We start from the raw sequence: 23,087 nt of genomic DNA, 5'->3' as shown, positions 1-23,087 counted from the left end.
AAAGTGCTCGTACTCCTGGGACCTGGTGGCCCTGTCTGAAAAGCCATGCTGTGTGTGAATGCAGAGAAGAGTCACTTTTCAAAAGCTACCCTGTGGGCAAGTACAGCTCTTAGGAAGCAATTCAAAGCCTTCAAACAGAACTGGCCTCTCAGTGGTCACTAATATGCAACATCTGGGTACTGAGAAAAATGGAAAAATAACAGAAAACCAGCTATGCCTTCATAACACACAGGTCACGGATCTCCACCAGCCACCAGGTGGAGTGGCCTTCCCGCCCCGCCCGACGCCACGCTCTCTGAAAATTTCAGAAACTCTGAGGGCAATTCCACAGCCTCTAGCCCACTGGAGTGGCTTAACAATTCAGACCGTCATAATGTTACTTTTTACTGAAGTGTCTTATGCATACCCCAAAAAGTACACACATCCTAAGTGCAGAGTTCACTGGATTCTCACAAGCTGCAGCTATCCATGTAACCAGCACCCAGATGGAGAAACACGAGATGGAGAAACACCTGTAATATGCCCCCTTCTGCCCCTGCAGTCACTACCGCTACCACCCAGCCCAAGGGCAACTGCCAGCCGCCCCGACGTCTATCACCCTCAGTTACATCTGCCTGTTTGTTTGGTGTGTCTAAAGGGAAATGAGACCGTGTGTGCTCTTTGGTGTCTGTGTTCTTTCACTCGACACCATGTGGATGACAGTCATCCACGGAGTTGTCTTTGACAACTGTTCATTCTCATTGCCACACAGTATTCCTTGGTATGAATATACCACAATTTATCTACCGCATTGTAGCTTAAGCTTGCCTGTGCTATAACATGTTATCTATGACTTATCAGGTACATACATATCTTAGGAATCTGCTAGAAAGAGCCTGGAACACTGGGTCCCTAGCTTCTACATGAATACTGCCCATGAGGAGAGGCTCGACACCTCTAAGGTAATCTTTTTGGATCTCTCTAATAATTCCCTTCATCTCTAAAATATAACCAGGGCCAGGCATGGTGGCTCACGTCTGTAATCCCAATACTTTGGGAGGCCAAGGCAGGAGGATCACTTGAGCCCAGGAGTTTGACACCAGCCTGGGCAACAAAGTGAGACCTCCTCTCTACAAAAAGCTTAAAAATTAGCCAGGCATGCTGGCACATGCCTGTAGTCCTAGCTACTTGGGAGGCTGAGATGACATGATCCCCTGAGGCCAGAAGGTCAAGGCTACAGTGAGCCATGATCATACCACTGCACTCCAGCCTGGGCAGCAGAGTGAGACCCTGTCTCAAAATATAATCAGAACAGAAGATAATATTCTGTGTGTGTTCTAACCAGAAGAGTGGTTAGTAGAACTAAGAACCTCCCTTCTTTATCTCTCTGCCTCTAGTAATCCAACCTGAGCGTATATATATACACTTTTGGCAGCCATGCCACAGCCTAGCTAACCCCTTGTCTCTTTCACATGACTCTCATGACACTAGACCTCCCTTACACATGGCAGTGACACAGCCATGGAGCTTTTTGGAACCCAGAAGAAGGTTGTCTTAGAAGAGCCAAACCATAGTCACATGAAGTGGCCCCAGCCCGAACTCCCAGACAAGGCCAGCTGCCTGAAGGCTTTACTTGCAGGGCCTCATGAGGGGGCCAGAAGTCATTACTGCTGTTCCCATCTTTCCCCAGACACCCCCCAAGCCAGCTCTAAAGTCGGACTTTGTTGCCAGAGTAAAAGAACACCTGGTCAATTTTAATGTAGGACCTTCTATCCCTGAGTCACTATTACTCAGGCTTCAGAGCAGCTGGCATCTTAGGCTGAGTTGACACATGACCCTCCCCAGAGAAGCCGGCTAAGCTTCCTGCGACCTACATTGCAGACTGATATAAACTCATTACTAAGTTGGTCCTCGCGCCCCACGCCATCTGCACTCGGAGGCTCCAGACTCTCCTGCAGCCTCACGAGAGAAGGCCGGGTGAAGGCAAGGCTGCCTCAGGAAGGGGCAGGGAGGCGCCTGGGAGAACTCAGCCTGTAGAAATGGATTCCCATGAATGGGACCTGTCGCCAGTTCCCGGATCCAGGCCAAACACAACTCCCCAGAGTGCTCCATTGAGAAGGAAAGGCCGTTTCTGGAGTGCTGGTGATCCAGGGTGACAAGCCTGCCCAAAGAGGCAGGAAGTGACCCGCCCCAGGCTAGACTGTGTCTGCGATCAACCAGGAAAAAAAGTCACCTAACCGCTCTGAACTCAAAGCTTTAGTGTCTTAAAAAAAAAAAACATTATTTTCTCTTCTTGCCTGACAACACACTCTTTATTTGAGAAATACACACACTATGGCCAGGCATAGTGGCTCACATCTATAATCCAGCACTTTGGGAGGCTAAAGTGGGAGGATCGCTTGAGTCCAGGAGTTTGAGATCTGACTGGGCAACCTGGCAAGATCCCATCTTTAAAAAAAATTTTTTTTAATAATTTAAAATAAAAATAAAGACTCAGTCACTCTTATTAAAGATGGCAAATGATGGCTAATACGAAAACTTAAAACATTTACTATTCAAAATTCCCACAACTAAGTAAGTGATATTTTAAGAATGTTCCATTTGTGCTTCTGAATTTATTAAAGCTTAAAAGTGCTCTGGGCTGGGTGTGGTGGCTCACACCTGAACAGGCAGTTCCAGACCAGCCTGACCAACATGGAGAAACCCCATCTCTACGAACAGTACAAAATTAGCCAGGTGTGGTGGCGCATGCCTGTAATTCCAGCTATTTGGGAGGCTGAGGCAGGAGAATCACTTGAACCCGGGAGGCGGAGGTTGTGGTGAGCTGAGATCGCGCCACTGCACTCCAGCCTGGGCAACAAGAGTAAAACTCCGTCTTAAAAAAAAGAAGAAAAAAAAGAATTTGCTATAATGGTACTACATTATCATGATTATCGTCATCATCCTCTTTTCAGGCTGCTTAAAAGGAGGAGAGGAAGAAACAGAGACAGTAGGAAATAAAGTGATTCTAGGACTGAGAAGAGGGGACGATGGGGATAGAGGCTGGGAGAGACGAAGAGGGCAGTGGTAAGAAGGTGAGGGTACTCCCTTAATTAACAAACCTTGCTCCTAAAAGGTCAAGCCAAAACACACAGGGAATGTTTGTAAAACACACAGGGAATGTTTGCAGCACAGGGTGAGTCTCAGTGTTGAATGCGCCAGGCTTAGGTAGCTCAACCCAAGGACCTTGGGAAACAGAGTGATAGGCCAGTGTGTGTTCCAAACAGAAAGTGCAGGATGCCAAACCATGGGCTGCTGGCCACCTGCAAGGAGAAGCAACGCAGCAGCCAACTGGGCATGGTCAAGAGACCTACCAGCTGGCAGCCTTTGTGCAGGCGCCAGATGGATGGGCCAGTCTCTGCAGCCCAGTAAGGGGAGTAGCAGGGGAGCCCCTGGGCAGGGCCATCCAGTAGTGATGCACCCAGCTTTGGTGGCCTACTATAAAGTGGCTCACCTGCTCTAGTGACAGTGTCACCTGTGACACTCACTGTGACATAATCTGAAGGGCTCTGAACCCAAATCCCAGGGAGCAGGTTAGCCAGGATTAGCCCTTGTCTCTTGGACAAAGAAAAGGCTTGGTGGCTTGCTCCAGGTCCCACCCACAAGAACTTAAGAGCACAGTAGAGTCAAGAGGAGAAGGCTCCTGGGTCTCATCTCGAAGTCCACCCCAGAACCAGAGTTCCCTGGAAATCTTAGTCATGAACCTTGCGGTGAGCACACCCTCCTTAAAGCAAACATTTGGCCAGCTCTGAGTACATATGCTGGACAGCAGCCACAACTCAGGAGGCGAGCCAGACTGGAGGAGCCAGAATGTCTACAGGAGAGAGGAGGAGTGCACCTTGCCCCACAACGGGCTTAGGGACCCAGAAATGACTGAAAACCTGCAGTGGGCTGCCTGAGCCCTGATCACAGGGTCCTCAGTGAGCTACAGACCCACCACTCCCCGCACCCAGAGAGGAGGGGGCAGGTGGACAGGCCCTTCCTAGGCATGCCCACAGCCCCTTGGGCAGGGAGGAAGGGCAGCCCTTCCTGGGGGCCCAGCGTGGGGAGCCCCAACAGGAGTGTCAAAGGAGGGGACCGTGATTTCCCTGCTTCCTCTGCTTTCTGTGCCAAGGGCTTGTGCAATGGTATTCTAAATCAGGTAACAAGAAGCCCCCAAATAGCCCAGAGCTGTGAGCCCTCATTCCTGCCCGACAAGGCCACAGCCATACCCTACAAGGCCGGGGCCTCCAGTAAGTGGGTGAGGCCAATGACCAGGAGAAAGGGGCATTTTCACCCAGGGCTCTGCTAAACCTGCACTGGGGAACCGACCCCAGGATCCACAGGGAATGAGTGCATTTACCCAACAGAGCTGCGGAGCCTCCCTCCTCAAACCCAGACTCTGCTAGTCCAACAGCCCACTTCCACTACACCAGTTTGCCCAGACGGAGGGCCTCTGTTTAAGCAGAGCCCCCATGCAGGCTGTCACATCCTCTGCCCAGGAGTCCTTTTACATATGCATCTATGAGGGACTCTTTCCAGCAACCCTCTTCCAGGGGCTTGGGATGCCAGTGCTTTGAGGCCTGGTTCCTGGAGGTAACCGAGGGGATGCTGGCCCGACAGGGTGACCCGGAGGGAGCAGGGACCCACCTGGCTTCCACTGCCGTGCACGATGTTCTCTGGGGTGTCATAAACCTCGGACTCCATGTGAACATTCTGGTTTTTCTCATGATTCACTTGCACCCGCAGAATTCGAAAGGAAGACCCACCAAGATCCAGGGCAATGAAATCTCCCTTTTCTGTTTAGGGAGACAACAGGTATCACATGAGATTCAAATGTTAAGGGGAAGCCACATACCATGCCCGCTTCCTGGCAGGGCGTAGGCCCTGTCTGCCTCCCCCTGCCACATGCTGTTATCAGCCAGAAAGCAGCAATCATGCAAACTTCATCCAACCACTGCCATATACGCAGAGTAGGCAAAAGAAACCCTATCCTACCCCAGAGTCCTTAGACAGAAATAGCTTCAAGCAATCCCGGTCTCTTACTTCTGACTATAGGGGAATGGAAGTACTGAATTAAGTACAAATTCCCACCCCATGTTTCTCTAGTTTCTTAACCTATTTCAAAAACAGCACTGCTATGCAGAAATAAAAAATCACACCGCATTTCAACTCAGACAAAGCCCTACATCTGAGGTCCACCCAGTGCCTGCCCTGGGTCTCTGCATGTCAGCTCTGACATCGATTATTCCAGGGTTCTGCTTACTCCTCAGGGTTGTGTTTTATTATTGTGGTAAAATACACATCGCATAAAATTTACCACTGCAACCATTTTCAGGTGTACAATTCAGTAGCATTAAGTACATTCACAATGTTGTGCAACCATCACCACTATTTTCAAAACTTTTTCATCACCCCAACACAAACTCTATAACCATTAAGCAATAACTTCCATTTCCCCTCACCCTCAGTCCCCAGCATCCACGATTCTACTCTCTGTCTCTATGAACTTGCCTATTCTGGATATTTCATACAAGAAGAATCACACAGTTATTTGTCCTTTTGTGACCGGCTTATTCCTCTTAGCATAACATTTTCAAAGTTCATCCATATTTTCAGAATTTTACTCTTTTTTTTTTTTAATTAATAGAGACAGGGTCTTGCTCTGTCACCTGGGCTAGAGTACAGTGGTGTGATCAAAGCTCACTGCAGTCTCAAGCTCCTGGGCTCCCAAGATCCTCTCACTTCAGCCTCTCAAGTAACTGGGACTATAGGCAGGTATGAGCCACCCTGCCCCCAATAGAATTTCACCCTTTTTTTTTTTTTTTTTTTTTTTTGAGACAGAGCTTCGCTCTTGTTCCCCAGGCTGGAGTGCAGAGGCATAATCTCAGCTCACTGCAACCTCCGCCTTCCAGGTTCAAGTGATTCTCCTGCCTCAGCTTCCCGAGTAGCTGGGATTACAGGCATCCGCCAGCATGCCTGGCTACTTTTTTTTATTTTTAGTAGAGACAGGGCTTCACTATGTTGGCCAGGCTGGTCTCAAACTCCTGACCTCAGGTGATCTACTGGCTTTGGCCTCCCAGGGTGCTGGGATTACAGGCGTGAGTCACTGTGCCCGGCCTCATTCCTTTTTAAGACTGAATAATATTCCATTGTATGGATCCACTACATTTTGTTTATCCTTTCATCTGTTGATGGACCCTTGGGTTGTTTCCACCCAGAGGATGCTTTTAACAGAAGTCCCTCTTGGTCACATAAAAGTACCAGTGGCCAAAGTACTGGTCTGCTATGGTTACCTCCCTCGGGAGTGACATGTGCAGCACTGGGGTGGGCCTCAGGGGGCAGAGCAGGACTGTAGGCTGAGACCATCGGACAGCAAAGGCAGGCAGCCATGGGCAAAGTTCCAACCATTAAGCTACAGCCATTCTCTACCCTTCATCTCATTAGTTACCCTCACGATGCTCCCAGAAAAATCAGTTAAGATATGTTTCACTCGTGATGCTAAGGTGACATCCCCACTGTCCTAATATCTACCACGCCAGGGGTGACGGCCACCCCTGCCTTCCACAGCACATGATCCACCAAGCTCTCAATCCTATGGCAGTAAATACTAGACTGCTTTGGGGCATATCATTTTCCTAGGCAGGGAAAGATTTTTATCATTATATCTTATGTAACAGCATTATTGAAATTTAATTCACATACCATATAATTCACCCATTTAAAGTATACAATTCAATGGTTTTTAGTATATTCAGAGTTATGCAACTATCAGCACAGCCAATTTTATAACATTTTCATTATTTCAAAAAGAAACCCTATACCCTTTAACTATCACCTCCCAAGCCCCTCATCCTTCTCCAGCCCTAGGCAACCACTAATCTATTTTCTGTTGCTATAGATTTACCTCTTCGGGACATTTCATATCAATGAAATCATACAGTGGCCAGGTGCGGTGGCTCATGCCTGTAATCCCAGCACTTTGGGAGGCTGAGGCAGGTGGATCGCTTGAGCTCAGGAGTTTGAGACCAACCTGGGCAACATGGCGAGCCCGTCTCTACCAAAAACACAAAAAAGATTAGATGGGCATGGTGGTGTGAGCCTGTAATCCCAGCTACTTGGAGACTGAGGTAGGAGAATCTCTTGAGCCCAAGAGACAGAGGTTGCAGTGAGCTGAGATCACGCCACTGCACTCCAGCCTGGGCAACAGAGTGAGGCCCTGTCTCAAAAAAAGAAGAAAAGAAATCATACGGTATATGACCTTGTATGACTGGCTCATTTCACTAAGCAAAATGTTTTTAAGGTTCATCATGTTATAGTGCATATGAGACTTTATCCCTTTTAATGGCTGTTACACTCTATAGATATAACACATTTTATTTATTCATTTGTTACTGACAGACATTTGGTTTGTTTCTACCTTTTGGCTACTATGAATAACACTACTATGAATATTTGTGCCCAAGTTTTTGTGTGGACACGTTTTCATTTATCTTGGGTATATATACCTAGGACAAGAATCGCTGTCAAATAGTAACCCATGTTTAACTTTTCAAGGAATTACCACCATTCTTCAAAGCAGCTGCACCATTTTACATTCCTACCAGTAATGCATGAAGTTTTCAGTTCTCCATGTCTTCATCGACACTTATTATTACAGTCTGACTTCTTTATCAATTTGCATTTCTCTGATGACTAATGGTGTTGAGTACATTTCTATGTGCTTACTGGCCACTTGGAGAAATGTCTATTCAGATCCTTTGCTCATTTTAAACACTTGGCTTATCTTTTCTTTTTTTTTTTTTTTTTTTTTTTTTTGAGATGGAGTTTCGCTCTGTTGCCCAGCTTGGAGGGCAGTGGCTCAATCTCGACTCACTGCAACCTCTGCTTCCCGGGTTCAAGCAATTCTCCTGCCTTAGCCTCCTGAGTAGCTGGGATTATAGGCGCGCACCACCACGCCTGGCTAATTTTTGTATTTTTAGTAGAGACGGGGTTTCACTATGTTGGCCAGGCTGGTCTCGAACTCCTGACCTCGTGATCCGCCTGCCTCGGCCTCCCAAAGTGTTGGGATCACAGGCGTGAGCCACCGCACCCGGCCTCATTTGTCTTTTATATGTTGAGTTGTAAAAGTTCTTTTTATGTTCTAAATACAAATCCTTTATCAGACATACGACTGGCAAATATTTTCTCCCATTCAGTGGATTGTCTTTTCTTTTTTTTATGGTATCCTTTGATGCAGAAACATTTTTATGTTTGTTGTTGTTGTGTTTGAGACAGGGTCTTGCTCTGTTGCCCAGGCTGGAGTACAATGGTGCAATCATGGCTCACTGCACCGTTGACCTCCTGGACTCAAGAAATCCTCCAGCCTCAGCCTCCCAAGTAGCTGGAACTACAGGCATACGACCACACCTGGCTAATTTTTTATTTTTTTTAGAGACAAGGTCTCACTATGTTGCCCAGGCTGTCTCAAATGCCTTCGCTCAAGTGATCCTCTTGCTTGGCCTCCCAAAGTGCTGGGATTACAGGCATGAGCCACCAAGCATGGCCAAGTTTTAAATTTTGATGAAGTCCAGTTTTATGTTCTTTCTTTTATTGTTTGTGCTTTTGGAGTTGTAGCTAAGACTCTATTGCCAAATCCAAGGTCACAAACATTCAAACCTGTATTTCGTTCTAAGAGTTTTATTAGTTTTAGCTCCCACATTTAGGTATTTGATCCATTTCAAGTTAATTTTATACATGGTATGAGGTGTAGGTCAAACTTCATTCTTTTGCATGTGGATATCCAGTGTCCCAGCACCATTTGCTGCAAAGACTATTCTTTCCTTCATTGAATAGTCCTAGCATTCTTGTCAAAAGTCAATTGACCGTAATGTATGCATTTTTTTTTTTTTGAGACGAAGTCTCACTCTGTTACCCAGGCTGGAATGCTACCCAGGCTGGAATGCAGTGGCATGATCTCGGCTCACTGCAACCTCCACCTCCCGGGTTCAGGCGATTCTCATGCCTCAGCCTCCCAAGTAGCTAGGATTACAGGCGTGTGCCACCACAACTGGCTAATTTTTTTGTATTTTTAGTAGAGACGGGGTTTCACCATGTTGGCCACACTGGTCTCAAACTTTTGACCTCAGGTGACCCACCAGCCTCGGCCTCCCAGAGTGCTAGGATTACAGGCATGAGCCACCACACTCAGCCTGTATGCATTTATTTCTGAACTCTCTATTCTGTTCCATTAGTCTACATGTCTACCTTCATGCCAGTACCACATGTCTTGATTACTGTTGCTTTGCTGAAAATTTTGAAATTGGCAGTGAAATTCCTTCAGCTTTGTTCTTCTTTTTCATGATTGCTTTGGTTATTCTGGGTCCCTTGAGCTTTTAATTTTCAACACAAAATAAGGTTTGCTTTCTGTTTTTAACAATAAAGCTGACTTATCTTTGTATTTGATTCTACCAAGCTATAAGCCCTGACACATTGCTATATTTCTGGAACTTACAATGGTGTTTGGAATGTAGGTAAAAACTGAGCAAATACTTGTGGAATTAATGAAGGTATAAAGAAATAAACAACAAACCAAGGAATTCTCACATTGAATGTCACTGTTCCTATCTTTTTTTTTTTTTTTTTTGAGAGGGAGTCTTGCTCCGTTGCCCAGGCTGGAGTGCAATGGCGTGATCTTGGCTCATTGCAACCTCTGCCTCCCAGGTTCAAGTGATTCTCCTGCCTCAGCCTCCCGAGTACCTAGGATTACAGGTGCCCACCATCATGCCTGGCTAATTTTTGTATTTTGTAGTAGAGATGGGTTTTCACCATGTTGGTCAGGCTGGTCTCAAACTCCTGACCGCAGGTGATCCACCTGCCTTGGCCTCCCAAAGTGCTAGGATTACAGGCGTGAGCCACTGCGCCCAGCCTGTTCCTATCTTCTTTCTCAAGTTCCTTGAGGGAAAGACCACAACTTGGGATTCTCTGTCCTTGGCACCCAGGACAGCTCAGCAAATGCTCATTAGCTGCCTGGTCACAGGGACTGGTGGTCCATTCATTCATTCATTCAAGGCACCTGATATGGTTAGGCTTTGTGTCCCCACCCAAATCTCATCTTGAGTTGTAACCCCCACAATGCCCACATATCAAGAAAGAGACCAGGTGGAGGTAACTGAATCATGGAGGTGGTTCCCCCCATGCTGTTCTCGCGATAGTGAGTGGGTTCTCATGAGACCTTATGGTTTTATAAGGAGCTCTTCCCCCTTCGCTCAGCACTTCTCCTTCCTGCCGCTTTGTGAGGAAGATGCCTTTTCTCCTTCCACCATGATTGTAAGTTTCCTGAGGCTTCCCCAGCCATGCTGAACTGTGAGTCAACTAAACTTCTTTCCTTTATAAATTACCCAGTCTTAGGCAGTTCTTTTTAACAGTATGAAAACGGACTAATACAGCACCCCTGCTTGCTGTTTATTAAGCACAAAGCAGTTACGCCATCATGTGAGACACACACAGAGGAAAAACCAGAGTATGTTTTTCCTTTTCTCTACTCACCACAACACAGAACACACCTGTGACCCTGGATGCATGTGGGTTTTTCCCTACACACCAAGCAAGTAATTCTGCAGTGAATTCTCCAGTGAACACCAGCTCCATGCTCTCTAATTCAATTCAATTATTTCACTAGCTACCTGGAGATAGCATCATATCCCACAGGTCGAGGGCTCGTTCACACGAGGCTGCCCTCCCTCCAACTTCAGACACCAGTCACAAGCACAGGTTGTGGCCTGTGCTTCTGGCTGATCACTATAAATCGGGGTTCCTACAACCCCCTCCTTGGGTTGCATTAGTTTGCTACGGCAGTCACAGACCCAGAAAAAACACTTCACTTACATTTACATATTTACTATAAAGGATATTACAATAAATACAGATGAAGAACTGGATGGAAGAGATACACAGGGAGGGGCATGGGAGAAAGGGCAGGAGTTTCTATGCCCCCTCCAGATGTGCCACCCAGGAACCTCCATGTGTTTAGCTAGACAGAAGCTACCAGAACTCAGTCATTCTAGGTTTTCTTGTTTTTGCTTTTTTTTTTTTTTTTTTTTTGGTTTTGTTTGTTTGTTCTTTGAGTCAGGGTCACACTCTGTCACCCAGGCTGGAGTGCAGTGCAGTTGCATGATCACAGCTTACTGCAGCCTCAACCTCCAGAGCCCAAGCGATCCTCCCACCTCAACCTCCCGAGTAGCTGGAACTACCGGCATGTGCCACCACATCTGGCTAACTTTTTTTTGTATTTTGTGTAGTGACAGGGTTTTACCATGTTGCCCAAGCTAGTCTCAAACTCTTAGGCTCAAGCGATCCACCCACCTGGGCCTCCCAAAATGCTGGGATTACAGGCGTGAGCCATCATACCTGGCCTGTTTTAGGTTTTTGTGGAAGCACCATTACACAGTTGCGATTGATTAAATCATCGACCATTGGTTTATTCGCTCTATTTTCAGGCTCTCTCCCTCCCTGGAGGCGGCATGGGGGTTGGGGCTGACAGCAACCCTCTGATCACATGGTTGGTTCCCCCTGGCAACCAGCCCCCCATCCTGAGGCTATCCAGGGTCCCACCAAGGAACAAAAGAGACTCTCCTATCACCCAAGAAATTCCAAGGGATTTAGGAGCTCTGCATCAGGACCAGGATCAAAGATTCTCCTAGCACCTGTATTGCTCAAGAAATTACAAGGGTTTCAGAAGCTAAATGCTAGAGACTAGCGGCAGAGACCAACATGTATATTTCTTATTATTTCACATATTGGTTGGTTGTTTTTTTAATAACAGTTTTATTGAGATATAATAATATAGCATACAATTTTTACCCATTTTAAAGTGAAAAATTCAGTGGTTTTCAGCATATTTACAGAGTTGTGCAACCATCACCACTATCTAATTTTAGAAAATTTTCATCATCCCAAAAGAAATTCCATACCCATTAACAACCATTCACCATTTCCTCCCAACCTCCCTATCTCCCAGCAACCACTAATGTACTTTCTGCTCTACAGATGCCCCTATTCCAGACATTTCATGTAAGTGGAATCGTATAATATTAGGTCCTTTGTGTCTGGCTTCTTTCACCCAGCATAAGGTTTTCAAGGCTCATCCATGCTGTAGCGTGGATCAGTACCTCATTCCTTTTTATGAACCGATTATATTCCATTATATGTATATATCACATGAAGCCACTGGTTTTAAATTATTTGTGGTCCAAAGGAAAGAGAGAGAACAAGGGAGAATGCTGGGAAGCAGGTGTCATAGATTTGGTGGAAATTCTGACCCCGACTTTGTGGCATTGTTCAAATCAATATAGAATTTTCTTTGGGCTCCCATTGGAGTCCTAACTCCAACAGTACTTTACACCACCACTAGGTTAAAAAATTGAATTCGGCCGGGCGCAGTGGCTCATGCTTGTAATCCCAGAACTTTGGGAGGCTGAGGCGGGTGGATCACTTGAGGTCAGGAGTTCAAGACCAGCCTGGCCAACATGGAGAAACCCTGTCTCTACTAAAAATACAAAAATTAGCTGGGTGTAGTGGTAGGCGCCTGTAATCCCAGCTACTCAGGAGGCTGAGGCAGGAGAATCGCTTGAACCCAGGAGGCGGAGGTTGTAGTGAGCCGAGATCATGCCACTGCACTCCAGCCTGGGCAACAGAGCAAGACTCTGTCTCAAAAAAAAAAAATTGAAATAACTGAAAAAATTGAATTCAGTATGAAGTGGCTCCTCGCAGGTGAGTCACTAGAATATCAGAAACATTTTATTTGACCATCCATCAGCTAACATTCACTGAGTCTTTCTGTACCAATCACTAAGTGCTTATACATATCCTTTTATTTTCAATCTTCACAACCCTATGAAGTCAGTACTGTCATGATGCCCATTCTACAGATGAGCAAGTAAAGGTAAAGAGGGGTTAGATAACTTGCCCAAACGCACAACCAGTAAGTGGCAAAGTCAGCATTTGAATCCGAAGCCATAATGTATAACCATGAAAACTGCCTCCTGGACAGAATTCAGGGACAAGGATCCCCAAGGAAAGCGGGGGCCAGAGAGAGACTTCAGCACATCAGGAATGGCTACACTTCTTTTCTGGGGCTCTTCAACTTCCATGATTCCTTATAGCTTTGGGTTTTTTTGTTTTTTTTGTTTTTGTTTTTGTTTTTGTTTTTGTTTTTGTTTTTGTTTTTGAGACGGAGTCTCACTCTTGTTGCCCAGGCTGGACGGCAATGGCGCGATCTCGGCTCACTGCAACCTCCGCCTCCGGGGTTCAAGCGATTCTCTTGCCTCAGCCTCCCCAGTAGCTGGGATTACAGCCGCCCACCACCACGCCCAGCTCATTTTTTGTATTTTTAGTAGAGACGAGGTTTCACCACCTTGGCCAGGCTGGTCTCAAACTCCTGACCTCAGATGATCCGACTGCCCTGGCCTCCCAAAGTGCTGGGATTACAGGCGTGAGCCACCGTGCCTGGCCTAGCTTTGGTTTTATTTATTTATTTATTTATTTATTTAATTTTGAGACGGAGTCTCGCTCTGTCGCCCAGGCTGGAGTGCAGTGGCGTGATCTTGGCTCACTGCAAGGTCCACCTCCCAGGTTCACATCATTCTCCTGCCTCAGCCTCCCAAGTAGCTGGGACTACAGGCGCCCGCCACCACGCCCAGCTAATTTTTTTTTTTTTTTTTTTTTAGTAGAGACGGGGTTTCACTGTGTTAGCCAGGATGGTCTCGATCTCCTGACCTCGTGATCCGCCTGCCTCGGCCTCCCAAAGTGCTGGGATTACAGGCGTGAGCCACCGCGCCCGGCCAGCTTTGGTTTTATTTTGCTTCATTCTCTAATGAAGACAGTGAAAGCTCAGTCTGATAAACAACTATAAACCACTTGTGCATAGGGGGAAAAGGGGCACAAAAGCAAATACTACACTGAGATGAAATGATCGGTACTTTTTATTTTAATATTTTACTTAATTAATTTGCTGTTTTAATGTTCACCTAAACATTTATTTATTTCATGTTTTTGTTTGTTTTTTTTTTTTGAGATGGAGTCTCACACTGTTGCCCGGGCTGGAGTGCAATGGTGCAATCTTGGTTCACCGCAACCTCCAACTCCCGGGTTCAAGCGATTCTCCTGCCTCAGCCTCCCAAGTAGCTGGGTCTACAGGCGTGCACCACCACACCCAACTAATTTTTGTATTTTTTAGTAGAGACGGAGTTTCACCATTTTGGCCAGGATGGTCTCGATCTCTTGACCTTGTGATCCGCCCACCTCGGCCTCCCAAAGTGCTGGTCCTATACTCTGCTGAGCAAAAGACACTGAGGAATGATGTCTGTTAAGGACAACAAGATAACTGATAAACTTTCCTGGATGTCCAGCATCTCTTTAGATAATTACCCTCCCATTTTTCACCTATGAGGTTGGAAGTGGGGCTGAATCCCCACTCCAGCTACAGGGGTATCAATGCGTAATCCAGGCATGGGATCCACGGGCGTCCCAAGTCACCCATCTTGTCCATCGTGATTGGTTCAGGATGGGCACATGACCCAAGTAAGCCAATCACAGCCCTCTCCAAGACCATCACAGGTCCATGGGGAGCAAGGCCTGCTCTTTGCACAGAGATCGCTGGCTATAAGGGGAGGGGTCAGCCTAGGGCTGCAGGGGCCGTCCCCGCCACTGTAAGAGGAGAGATGGCCTATGAATGAAGCCAACACACAGGAAAGGAGCTGACTGAACTAGTAAGAGACAGATGAATCCCTAGATACAGAAGTCAACTCACAGCGAGACTTCCCAGTTATAGGAAACTAGAATTCTCTTTTTTTCTTAAACAAATTTGAGTCAGATTTCCTTCAGCTACAACCAGAAGGTTTCCAAGTTAGTTCAATATTCTTTGTCAGGAAATGAATCCCCCAAATACCCACTTGCCCTCCATAACAAAAGAGACCTATCAGTCCCTTTTACCTCGGGTTGGCTCCCTGATTCAGAGCTGTCGTGTCCAGTCACCCCCTTGCAGAGGTACTGGAGCTGTAGCCTGCGGTCTCACCCACATTTTGTGTGGCTAGCTCAGGGGTTGGGGGTGAGACAGCCTGCCTTGGCTTGCCCCTTTTCTCTGCCTCCTTCCCCTGTAACATCACAGAGATGCCAGCGAATCCTGAAAAACTCTGCATCCTTCCTGCAGGGGCTCGGCTTACACATTCAGGCCTGCTGGGTGCGGTCCTTGGACTGGCTCCATTGGTTAGGAAAGACTTTCCCAAGGAATTCTTCCAAAGCCAGTTATTATATCATAAGACTGATGAGGATGACGATGACGCACCATAACTCACGGTGGTTTGCAGTTTCCAAAGACTCTCATTTGATCCTGATGATAGCCTGGTGAGGCAGGTGGGGCAGGGATTACCATGGCCATTTTACCCATGAGGAAATGGAGGCTCAGAAGTTAAGTGGCTTCTCCAAGCTCACACAGGTTGAGAGTGGCAAACCCAGAGACCGATTCAGTGTTCTAGATTTTTATTTCCTTTTCTCTTTGGCTACAAGCTCAGCCTCTTTCTGCAGTAATAGGTTTCCTCCCAACTTCCTCTTTCAATCTTTGGTCTCAAACCTTGCTTCCTGCTACTGGGGCCTCCTGCTTGTGACCTTTCCTCACATTTCCCATTTCCACTGAAGCTGGGAGAACCGCTCAAGAGAAAGCTCATTAAACAACACATCCGAAGGGCTACTGGCAATTCTCCACTTTCTAATGACAGCCATTATTACCAGCAAATAATGGAAAACAAACACAGGACAGATGTGTCTCGAGTACCAGCCTGTGCTGGAATACAGGGCAAGCAAAAACTCTGCCTGCAGGAAATGCCTGCCTGAGTCCAGCTCAATGAATTGATTCTTCTTTTTTTTTTTTTTGAGACAGAGTTTCTGTTGCCCAGGCTGGAGTGCAGTGGCGTGATCTCAGCTCACTGCAACTCTGCCTCCCAGGTTCAAGTGATTCTCGTGCCTCAGCCTCCCAGGTAGCTGGGATTACAGGCACCGGCCACCATGCCCAGCTAATTTTTGTATTTTTAGTAGAGACGGGGTTTCACCATATTGGCTAGGCCGGTCTCCAACTCCTGACCTCAGGTGATCCGCCTGCCTCGGCCTCCCAAAGTGCTGGGATTACAGGCATGAGCCACCATGCCCAGCCTCAATGAATTAATTCTGTACATGAGATACACAGGCATTCCTGCCCATCTACAATCCAGCTGCATGATGGGAACTCCACGCCTTCAACTCGGGAGGTTTCACAGATAGAGAGAATACTTGAGATAACCCAACTATCTTTCCATATAAGAAAACTGAGACCACCCAAATGCTGCAAGAAGAGAAGGTAAATATTTTCCTTTCATTGACTGGAAAACAGTAGTATGAATATTTAGGGCCCCAAAATAACCGTGACCAAGCTGTAAATGGCTCTGCTTTGCATGAAAAAAGATAATGGCACATCCAAGCTTCTAGCAATTTTTTTTTTTTTTACTTCTCCTTCGGGTAAAAACTTCTCTTTTGGGTAAAGACTGTGTGGGAACAATGAAGCCTAAACCAAGAAGTATCGATTCCTATTTAGCCTCCAAAACTTACACTCTAATTAGTGCTTACAATAACCTTAGGGATAAATGAGAAAAGGAGAAAAAAGGGACACTTCGCGAATGGGAAACCAAGAAATATCGATTCCTATTTAGCCTCCAAAAGCTTATACTCTAATTAGTGCTTACAATATCCTTAGGGATAAATGAGAAAAGGAGAAAAAAGGGACACTTTGTGAATGCGGGAGGCTGGGCACAGAGGGACAGCAATTCCCAAGAGACTGGGTAGTGAGGGAAACCCAAAATATTTCACCCCAAAATATGGCTCCCTGGTATAATGAGTATTTTGAACTAAAGGCCCTTAAAGATCAACAGATGCTGGAAAATGCTTTTCTCCTATCTACATAAAAACCACGCAGACCCTCCAAGGAGAACTTTATCCTTACCCTCCCTGTTATCTCATTATCTATTGCAGAAAAGAAGACTGAAGAATCTGACCACACCTGAATGGACCTTTTTAAAGATGTCTGTTCCTAAACCGGGCGTGGTGGCTCACACCTGTAATCCCAGCACTTTGAGGGGCCAAGGCGGGCAGATCACAAGGTCAGGAGTTCGAGACCAGTCTGGCCAACATGGTGAAACCTCGTCTCTACTAAAAATACAAAAATTAGCCCAGCGTGGTGGTGCGCACTTGTAATCCCAGCTACTCAGGAAGTTGAAGCCGGAGAATTGCTTGAACCCGGGAGGCGGAGGTTGCAGTGAGCCGAGATCATGCCACTGCACTGCAACCTGGGTGAGAGAGCGAGACTCTGTCTTAAAAAAAAAAAAAAAAAAAAATCTGTCTCCTATTCAATTTCCAAAGAGAACCGGTACTGGTTAATCTCTGTTCCCTGATATCTTCATTCTCCCTAGTAATCATTTACTGTTCCCTGTCTCCTGCCTCCCCTCTGAAAAGAGGAAATGTGTGGCCGGGTGCAGTAGCTCACACTTGTAATCCCAGCACTTTGGGAGGCTGAGGCGGGTGGATCACCTGAGGTCAGGAGTTCGAGACCAGCTTGGCCAACATGGCAAAACCCCGTCTCTACTAAAAATACAAAAATTAGCTGGGCATGGTGGCAGGTGCCTATAATCCCAGCTACGTAGGGGGTGCTGAGGCAGGAGGATCGCTTGAACCATCGTGCCACTGCACTCCAGCCTGGGCAACAGAGCAAGACTCCATCTCAAAAAAAAAAAGGAAAAGAAAAGAGGAAATGTAAGTATCTGGGCCCCACCGGGATACTTGAGTAATCAGTCTGTGATTCTCCCACATGCATGTTAATAAATGTGTATGCACTTTCTCCTATTAATCTGCCTTTTGTGAGCTGATTTTTCAGCCAACATTCAGAGGGCAAAGGGGATGTTTTCCCTTGCTCCCTACAGTAGCTTTGAAGAGGGAATTCTATTTAGCCAAATCACCAGTGTTAAAAGGCTTCAATATTTTCCTTCTTTATTATTCATTCATCCACTACCTCAAAAATGATATGCAGCAGCGAAAAGCCACTTTAGGTTTTTGGGGTTTTTTTAATGATATACAGATTACTGAAGAACAACTAAAAAATAAAAATAAAAACAGGCCAGGTGTGGTGGCTCACGCCTGTAATCCCAGCACTTTGGGAGGTGGGAGGATCGCCTGAGCCTAGGAGTTCGAGACCAGTCTGGGCAACATGGCAAAACCCTATCTCTACAAAATATCAAAAACAAAAACCTCACTGCCCATTAAAAAAAAAAAAAATGACCAAAAAAGAAAGAAACTAATTAAAAATGGGCTGATAGGTATCAGAATGTATGTATCAGATATGTTTTCAGAAATGCTTCTGGAAAGTCAGTTGAGTTCCAAAACTCTGTGTCTAGTCGACCAGGGTCAAGGTCAGCAAGAAAGGAAAGGCTTGTTTCCTTCCTTTGCCTTGGAAATCACATCACCACTTAGGCATTTCTCCACCATGGTGAGCGCCAATTTATCCCTCCGTGGTTTGGGATTACCACTAATTCTGTCACTAATTACTACAGTTGAAGCAGTGATTAACATTTCAAAAAGGGAACAGCACTATGGATTTACTATTAAGAGACCCAGATTCTGATTACCGCAGGGATCTCCTGATTCTTGGATGATAAAGGCGCCAAGAGGCAGGGGGAGGTGAAGACAGAAGCCCGGCACAACACGAAGGGGCAGGAAGTGGACTGGGGGTTGGGTATCCAAGTCCTTAGCATCAACAGCAATGTCTTTGCGGGGCTGTAGGGACCATTCCAAGCGAAGTGTGGGCTCTGGGGCACATGAACTGAACCCACCCATAAATATTTGGATGGGGGGTGCCGTTTCTATGAATCTCTAAAAGGGGGTGAAGAATACATTTCACAAATGAGTATGAGTTCTAAGCCTTGTTTGGAGGAGTAGCCAATATGGCAAATGGCTGGATTTCTACTGCACTTGGATCACACCTTGAGACTCTCAATCCTGGAAACGGTTTGTGAAGGAGAGGGAGAGCACCCCTGCTGACATAGGTCCCTGGGACACAGCTGGCTTGAGAGCAGGACCCAGTGGGTAGGAGGCAAAGTGTCTCCTCCCCTGTGTCTGCCCTGAGCCAGTCACACAGGGCCAGGTGCCTCGCAGGGATCAGGTAGCCTTCTGAGCTCTCCCAAGCAAAGCCAAAGCAGGTGCTCTCCTGGGCGCTGCCCATACCCCCTCCCCTCCCCCCTCCTTCCTCTTCTCTCAGCTGGAAGCAGTCAGAGCCATGCCTCTGCTACATAGCTCTCCTCATCCTGGAAAGGTTCCAGTGCTCCTGGCTATAGGTGACATCCATGGCTGGGAAAAAGCAAGAGTGAACTATATATAAAGTTCTTTCTTCTCCAGGCAGAGACAAGAGAACACACCCAGGGTAGACCACAGTCTATTCACTCTGATGGCCAGAATCTCTTCAGTAGTTCTTAAAAAGCTAGAAGTAGGTGCTAGTAATCAACACCTAAACAAAAGGGTGGAGGTGGAGTAGGCTTACATCAGAGATATACATGCTAATATGTGAGCATGAAGTAGACCCCACCCATGGCCACAGTGAACAGCACACGGCCTCTTTATCAGCGTCCAAATCTCATTCAGGATGACTGCAGGCAGAGAGCAGAGGTCTTTTCCTGCTGCAACCAGTCTACTCCCACTTGCCCATCTTTCAAGAACATCAGTTGCAACAGCTGCAGTTTCCTGGCGTCCATTTTGCAGGCTGCATACAAGATGCCCCAAATCACTCCTTTAAATAAGAGCCTCGAGAGCAGGGAAGAAATCGCAGGGGTGTGTGAAAGCTGTACTCACTGGTCGTGTACTCACAACCCCAAGGGAAACCTGACTTCCTCCTGCTCTCCCTCCCTCTGCTGCCTACAGCAGGTGAGCCCCACCCTAGAGCACAGAACACAGCTAACAGGGGATTCCTGTGAGGGCGCCACGCTGGAGCAAGCACAGCATTCACCTCCACAAACTAGTAACTGCAGGTCTGCCGGGAAGAACAGCTTCCACTGAGCAGGCCAGACTGCGACCTCTCAGTCTCCGCTCAGCCAGGTGCAGGGGCTGATGCCACTCCTCTGGGGAGGAGAAACAGACAATCCTCAGGGGGCCCTCCCCCAACGCCCCACTGCAGGGTATGAGCCACAGGATGCAGAGTGAAAGGATACAATTTTTCTTTCAATTCTACCTCCCCTCTCTGTATTTCTTTATTTTGGGGGCTGCCTCAATTCTGCGTCTGTGAAATCTGTCCAAAGGGGGTCTGGAATCTCTGCCTTTAAGTCTGAGACCCACCTGTCTATTAGGATTGCTATTATCTGGGATAAGAAGAGAGGGAAGCTTTGATTCCCTGATGGAGAGATTTCCCTAAAATGAACCCCTCATTTGTTCTGGAGTTCTTCATGTTCTGAAGACATAAGAGCAACCCACACAGTATCTGCGAGACCCATAAACACTACACTTTCTAAAGTATCACAAACCACTAGACAGTAAAGTCAATGACAGCAGGTCAGCCTTGCCCAACCATGGTATCCCCAGTGACTGGCATAAGGTCTCAGTAGACACATATTGGATGGATGGATCAGCGGATGGATGGATGGATGGATGGATCAGCAGATGGATCAGCGGATGGATGGATGGATGGATGGATGGATGGGAGAGCAGATTGATGGAATGGTGAATGAATGAATGAGCAAATGTATGAACAAATGAAGTTAGAAGGAAGATTTCACAGAACATTTAGCCCTCAGGGTTCAATCTCTGGGTGACAGACTTACCAGAGCCATCAGGAATGGACCTTACGAATGTTGGCAACATCTTGACTGTGGCTGTTGGATTAAAATCCCGGGAGAGGCCATTCTTCATCTCCTTCCTGAAGCGAGTCATGATATCTATGAGAGTTTCATCGGAGAGCCGCATGGCATAGAGATACTTGTCAATCTGGAGGGGGATGAGAAGGAAGGAGAGTGAGGTCGAGGGGGAGGACAGGGCAAGGTGAGGCACCCACCCGCCAAGATAGCCAGCTCCCACAGGCACAGGAACACGCACGCTGGCACATTGCATGGCAGAAGGTCATTCAACTGCTGTCAACCATGTCACCCAGAACAGGCTTGCAAATGCTCTGAGCCCTAGTTCCTGGCCTGTAAAATGAACCCGATATCCCTAAGATCCTTTCCAACCCTCAAATATGACATGGAAGCTGCTCTTCAACCCCCAAGTACTTGATGGAGGCAGGTTTCCTCCAGTATCAGGAACACCTCAAGCCTCCTTCTCTCTCTGAGAATTGGCTGGCTCACTCTCACTGGGATGGGAATGACAGAGAGGCTACGAACAAGGGCTCTGGAGCCAGCCAACTGGGTTCAATCCTAGCCACAGAGCTTAACAGCTGTGTGAATTTCAGTTTCCTCAACTGAAAAACTGAGATGATAGATAGGACCTAACATATAGGACAAGTTCAAATGAGACACAAGCACTTAGAACACAGTAACTGCTCAATAAACATCAGCTATTATTATTAACATGAGACAGTAGTACTGGCAGGTGTCCATGGGCAAGACTTCTAGAAAGACAGAAATGGCAGCCAAAGGGCTAGGACACTTCTGAGAACACAGGGTGGCAGGCCCAGAGCACAGAAACCTTAAACCCAGCCTCAATGAATGGAGACAGCCCCTGGGCTCCCATACCCATGTGCCGGGCCTGTGTGCCAGGCCATGGGCCCTGTACCTCCGAGTCAAACTACTCCCACCCTTCACCAGGCCTGACCCAACCTGCTCCTCTTCCTGAGTTCCCCGTTCTCCTCAAGCTGCCCAGGCTCCTAACCTTAGGCACCCTGGGTTGTCACTGGCTATCACTAATTGTTTGTCCTTCATGGCATCTTCGCATTTATTCTCCCAAAAAAGGATTCACTGGGCACCAGCTAGGTGCCTAGAATTGAGCTAGACACCTGTCCTGATGGCACTATCCCTGTAGAGTCCACCGAGGAAGGTTCTTTTGTTTCACCATCCACTCTTTCTGCTGCTCTGTGTGCCTGGATTGCTGATGATCCACTGTAACAGTTTATCTTCAATCTCTTCCTTCCAACCCATCTTCTACACCACTGCAGCATCAGCCTCTTAAAGTGCAACCCTAATCAAGTCATGCCTCTGCCCAAAGCCTTGCAATGCCTCCCCACTGCCAAGGCACCTACCCTCTGCAGGTGTGGCTCTGTGCTCTCTGAACTCCGGCCAAACCACCTCTACCATTCCTAGTAGGTGCTCCAGGCTCTCCTCCTTCTGCTGTCACCTCTACCTGAAATGCCCTTCCTTTTCTTCCCAGCTCACCTAACCTTCAAGGTTCAAATCAACTGTCACTTCCTCCTGAAAATGTCCAAGTCCTTCAGGCTGGATATCACCACTCCTTCAGCACTGACCCCTAGGCAGGGTCTGGTCTGGATCCCAGCTTTCCATGTGTGTCACCCTGACCTCCCCAGTGCCTCACATGGAGCCTTGCACACAGAAGGCTCCCACTGGATAGAGAGACAGATTTACAGCCCCACAAGGCTGAAAAGACCTTAACACTGGTGTTTTTTCCTTTGTTTGTTTGTTTGTTTGGTTTTGGGGTTGGTTTTTTTTCATAGTCTGTCTCTGTCACCCAGGCTGGAATGCAGTGGCACAATCTTGGCTCACTGCAACCTCCACCTCCCAGGTTCAAGCAATTCTCCTGCCTCAGCCTCCTGAGTGGCTGGGATTACAGGCGTGCGCCACCACGCCCTGCTAATTTTTGTATTTTTAGTAGAGACAGGGTTTCACCATGTTGGCCAGGCTGGTCTCAAACTCCTGACCTCAAGTGATCCACCCACCTAGGCCTCCCAAAATGTCTGCCAACACTCTCTGCGCCCAAGGATGATCCTTGCCCCCACTCCTAACCACTAGCCCTACCACCTTTTTCCCTTTACAATAAAGCAGCTCAAAGAAGGGCAATCAGGAAACACCAAGAGCCAGAATAGAAATTGCCAGAAGAGGCCAGGCATG

At 47.1% G+C, this 23,087-nt stretch overlaps 1 protein-coding gene across 12 annotated transcripts in view; it reads right to left on the bottom strand.

Annotated features, from left to right (window-relative positions):
- HK1 (hexokinase 1) overlaps positions 1 to 23,087 on the bottom strand; it is a 133,741-nt gene that overhangs the window by 37,285 nt on the left and 73,369 nt on the right. For 7 of the 12 annotated variants that reach the window (XM_016918466.4, XM_063780714.1, XM_054659667.2 and 4 more), the window contains 2 exons: positions 20,856 to 21,018; positions 4,648 to 4,796 (listed from right to left, as the gene is read on the bottom strand). In XM_016918466.4, the coding sequence (XP_016773955.1) occupies positions 4,648 to 4,796; positions 20,856 to 21,018 (312 nt within the window). The remainder of the gene's footprint in view (positions 1 to 4,647; positions 4,797 to 20,855; positions 21,019 to 23,087) is intronic. The other 5 variants (XM_063780717.1, XM_063780716.1, XM_063780718.1 and 2 more) reach the window with 1 other exon arrangement.

The sequence above is a fragment of the Pan troglodytes genome, chromosome 8 (assembly GCF_028858775.2).
Source record: "Pan troglodytes isolate AG18354 chromosome 8, NHGRI_mPanTro3-v2.0_pri, whole genome shotgun sequence".
NCBI lineage: Eukaryota > Metazoa > Chordata > Mammalia > Primates > Hominidae > Pan > Pan troglodytes.
Note: the sequence above shows the minus strand (reverse complement) of the source record. Positions and strands in the feature narration are given on the sequence as shown.